The sequence below is a fragment of the Sinocyclocheilus anshuiensis genome, unplaced genomic scaffold (assembly GCF_001515605.1).
Source record: "Sinocyclocheilus anshuiensis isolate Anshui unplaced genomic scaffold, SAMN03320099.WGS_v1.1 scaffold1276, whole genome shotgun sequence".
Lineage (NCBI taxonomy): Eukaryota > Metazoa > Chordata > Actinopteri > Cypriniformes > Cyprinidae > Sinocyclocheilus > Sinocyclocheilus anshuiensis.
The window spans coordinates 498,186-503,106 of record NW_015544217.1 but is presented as its reverse complement, the minus strand read 5'-3'; the positions used below and the strand labels follow the sequence as shown (position 1 = coordinate 503,106).

Genomic DNA, 4,921 nt, shown 5'->3' with positions numbered 1-4,921 from the left:
ACACACACACACACACACACACACACACACACACACACACACACACACACACATTTATACTATTCTACTAATAAGTGGGAGTTTCCTTTGGCCTCCTTTGGCAATTCATCTTTAATTTTCTGTTTAACATGCTCTTTATATTTTCAGTTTACATTTTAAATTTAGATGAAATATGATTTTAAATGATGTTTAAATAGATTTTAAATTGTTTAAATTTTAGTTGAGTAATTTTGTTACATGCTTTTGTTATTTTTATGTTTCTTATATTTCTATTTAAGTTTATTTTATTTCAGTTTTAGCAATTGTAGTGCATCAATCTAACCTTATTTAACTTATGTACCACAGCAACATTTATAATTTCATTTTGAGTTTTTTAAGTTAAATTTATCATCTAATATTTATTTTACTTCAGCTTTATTTCAGTTACTGAAAGTGATTTTGAATAGTTTAAGTCTGTGCATTCGTACTATTCATCAGCAGGAGTTTTCTTGGGTCTTTAATTTTCTGTTTGACCTGCTATCATTCTCTCTCTCTCTCTCTGACCACTTTGTGCACTGGCCGCTCTGCTGTGGAAAGTTACGGATGGGGTGTGGAAAGGGGCGGGGCGGGGCCTGTGACTCCCCTTTCAACTCTCAGAGCTGTTTTTCAGGGCCAAGACAACAGTATAACGTCTGTCACAATAAGTCACAGTGCTTTGATAATGAACAGAGCGGGAGAGATGGGAATGAAAAGACATTTAGTTGCAAGAAAGTCGTGTTTACTTGTGAATCCCCGGCGTCTTTAAAATGGAGATAATTGTGGAGGAGGGGTCTTTAGGGGCTGTGGGTGTGGAAAGTAGTGGGTAAATATTATCTCTGCTGCGATCCAGCTCTCCACCTCCAACCACACACACACACACACACGTGCACGCTACTGGAGCTCTAAATCCCTCAGACTGCCAGTCTAAGCACTCACGTGCTCACACACAAACACATTAAAGTGCACTCCGATGCTTTGCCTGCTTTTCAGTCTTTAACCCTCCCTGAAAAGCGCATGTGTGCAGCGTAGGTCTACTGTTTTTGTGGTTTAGGGCCCAAACGTAGTCACACATGACCTGAAACAGTAGTAAAACACACTGCATACACACTGTGTACTTTTCTGTTCTTTCTGGACTTTCGTTGACGTCTGTCTCTCTCTCTCTCTCTTGCTGGAGCTCAACTAAAGCATTTCCTGTCCATTTAAGGCTGTGTTCCCAGCCGCTACGCTCTCTACTGAGGGCTTAAAAGGAGATGCTATCAGTTTATGTGTGTACATATAAAATCATGCCTACTGCTTGGTGTTTCCTGTAGTTGTTTATTTGATTATCAAGAGTGATTTGGATTAAAACAGGAAAAGACTTAGGAGCAAATTTACTAAACAGTGGTGCCACTTTTGCATGCAGCTTATCATTAACTACCAATAATCTAGTCGTTAAGCTTTAATTTAAGCCATGTCATTTATGTTACATATCTCCTTTCAATGTAAACTACTGTTCAAAAGTATAGGGTTAGTAAGATTTTTTTATATATTTTTTTATTATCCCGATCCACTCCGTGAAAGCGTGCATTTCTCATTCAAACACCTCACCAGAAACACAGCATGTCGCAATCTGTGACGAAGCAGGCGAGAGCCAATGAACGTTCGATTTTCCTGCCGTAATGTATCTTAAAGCGGCAACTTTTGAATTTGTAACAAGTGTGTCAGCATGGTTATTGCGGCTTATGGTCGCTACTCAGGATGAAGATCGCTGAATAAAGGCTTGAGTTTGGGACTGTTCCTCGCAGCCGTATGGATTCTGAAGATTTGGATTATAGCAAACAAATAAAATTGATTCCTTTTCTAATTATTAGGGGTGTAACGATACAAAGAGCAATTTGTTTGGTAAACCACTGTTTAAAAAACAAAAAACAATTTTATGTTTAGTTTTTCCCCCTGCTGTACCGAAACTGTACCGAACCATGACATCTAAACCGAGGTACGTACCGAACCGTCATGTTTGTGTACCGTTATACCCCTAGTAATTATGTTTTGGTGTATTCTATTTTATGGTTCTCTTGTCAGTAAAATCATGTCGGAGAAAACGTCTTTTGTGTCCCACGGCAAACAAAGTAAATATTACATGATAAGTAATGGTTAAACGATTGCAGAGATGTTATTCATTTGAAGGGTTTAAAGTGTAGTCTTGTTTAACATTATGCATTCTCACAGAACAGAACGAAATGTTATCATTTCATATTAATTAAATGATTAAACTTCATTTAATATTGCAATTGAAAACATAATGCCATTGATATGAAAAATAAATACAATATAATAAAATGTTAATGCCGCGATTTCAATATTCATAAGGATTCATTTGTAAGTCTGTAAAGTTGTTCATACGTACATAATTTACGTTTTAGGTGTCGTCAATACGTCAGTATTGTATGTTTAGATGCTGTAAATACGTGTCAGTGTCTCAGTGTCTGTGCAAATGTAATTAAATGTACATTTTGTAGAACCGCATTTTACGTAAAAAACATACGAATGACATTCTCTATTGATCTTTACAAAAGTAATTCATCAAATGATGGAGAGGAGTGTTATAACAGGGCACACATCCAGACATGTGGTATAGACTAGTGCACTTTCTGCATTTTAAAGAGCCGATTCAGATGTCTGGACTACAGTAGTGATGTTTTACAGTCTCAGCGTATTATGCCAGATCACAGCACTCTGCTGCAGTCTTAAAAACCTTTTATTTTGAACTGGCCTGCAACTGGCGTGCAAATTGCGATCAATGTTAATTTTGAGAATGCGTTTGCATCATTAACCTGATATTACTGCTAAAACGAATGCAAATACACAACAAGAATCAGTCTCTTAGACAGTATTTTTGTCTCATATTGGTGCAAAAACATCTTCAAATGCTTAAAACAGCACAGATTTACTTGAGAAACAACATTGTGTATTAATTGTTTTTCTCCTATATTAAAGGGGTCATATGATGCGATTTCAAGTTTTCCTTTCTCTTTGGAGTGTTACAAGCTGTTCGTGAATAGATAAGATCCCTAAAGTTGCAAAGACTAAAGTCTCAAACCCAAAGAGTTACTCTTTATAAAAATTAAAAATTTCTTCCAAAAGAGGACACAACTAGAAATCAGTGGTTAAGTTTTATTTACAACACTGTTCCAGAACAGTTCAACCCAAATATTCAGATGTGCGCAGTGCATTTTATGGAGGACTGTTTACTGATCCTGGGAGAGTAGACTACAATGCCGGCTGTTCTGACTCACAGTCTGTAAGTACGTTTTCATATTTAAAGGATTTGCCACTGATGATTCAAACGTGAGTTTTTGTCATTTCTCCGATCACAAGATAGCTGGCCAATCACAGCACACCTCACTTTTCAGACCGATGAGCTTTGTAAAAATCGATGCGTTTCAGAAAGGCGGGGCATAGAGGAGAAACAATAATGTACAGTATGTGGAAAATAATGTGTTTTTTTAACCTTAAACCACATAAATACATTTCATTACACCAAATACACAAAATAATGCTCTTTTTAGCAACATCATATGACCCCATTAAGTATAAACCTCGCTAAATGTTTTTAGACATATGCTAAAAATAAAAAAAATAAAAAATTCCCGTGAGGAAAGGAAAGTACACATAATTCAAATGATATTATCTGAAAACAAGTCTTGTAATATTAAGCAATTTTGCACTCAAGTGAATGCATTTTCTGAGGATGCTTAGATGTTTTTTTCTTGGAAAAGACAACAATACTGATGACGAGTAAAAAGACTATTGCACAATTTGTTCTAAGTGAATTCCCCTTAGAGAAAGCATAAGAGAAAAAAGAGTAAAGGATAAGAGAGGCGGCATAGAAAACAGTATGAGAAAGGAAGAAGAGACACAAATGAAGTGAGTGCAAATGAATAGGGAGGTAAGCTCTTTACCATGAAGACCCATAAAACCATGCAGTAATGTGACATCTCGATGAATTCAAAGCAGAAATCACACCTCTTATCTCAAATCAACATGGAGAATGAAGGGAGGGGTCGACTAAAGAAAAGAAGAAAGAGACAGACGAATAAAGAAAGGAGGGTTCCCATAAAAACAGTGTGAGAAAAAAGGGAACAGGAAAGTGGGCTCATTTGCTACACAGTCACTGTTGGGAGTTCCGCTCACAGTTTTGTTTGGTCATTAGATACTCACCATTATATTTAACTGTCTTGCGTGGGACGGGGTTCCAGTTGACGCAAATCCCCTTTTCAAAGCTGATCACGAACATCAGAAGAAGAACTTTCACACACCCCATTTCTCCGCTCCCACTCCTTTTATTCCGCTCCACGGAATGCAGATTCTGATTGGACGAGAAACAAGGGTTCTGACTGAACGAAGAGGTGTGGAGGCTCAAGATGCACACAACGGCTCCTGTCAAGGGAGGCAAAGAAAACAAAAGCATAAACAAAAGTGATTACGAGATGCACACAAACCTCCCTAGAGCCTTCCTGTCGCTATCCCGGTAGAGCTGGAACTGTTTATGAAGTGACAAAACACAGTCAGGACAATTTAATGACAGATTTTACACTCTTTCAGAAGGTACAACGATAAATGCATCTTGGCAGACCACCAGCCAAATTGTTGATACTTGTCAGAGAACGACAGCATCAACACAACTCACCATCGTTTATGAAGAAAATGTCGCAAGCAGAAGAAGGCCTGTTTTTGACAGCCGCAGACAAACGAGAGAAGCGTTTGTAATTATAATTGGAGTCTGCGTTCTCTGGAATGCATTATGATGAAGCCTGAAGCAAGGTTTCAAGGGAAGGAGTGGGAAAAAAAGGCCTGAGCGGTCCAGTCTGTTCAGCAATTGCAGTTTTCACACGTTTGCTCTAATCATCACACCTGTTTCTCT

The 4,921-nt window shown here is 37.8% G+C and overlaps 1 protein-coding gene across 2 annotated transcripts in view; it reads right to left on the bottom strand.

The window, feature by feature from the left end:
• Nucleotides 1-4,921, bottom strand: part of sema4c (sema domain, immunoglobulin domain (Ig), transmembrane domain (TM) and short cytoplasmic domain, (semaphorin) 4C) — a 70,027-nt gene that overhangs the window by 27,489 nt on the left and 37,617 nt on the right. The window contains exon 2 of one of the 2 annotated variants that reach the window (XM_016497948.1): nucleotides 4,219-4,437. The exons of the other annotated variant lie outside the window; for it this stretch is intronic. Coding sequence (XP_016353434.1) covers nucleotides 4,219-4,321 — 103 coding nt within the window. The 5' untranslated portion in view covers nucleotides 4,322-4,437. The remainder of the gene's footprint in view (nucleotides 1-4,218; nucleotides 4,438-4,921) is intronic. 2 annotated transcript variants of the gene reach the window in all.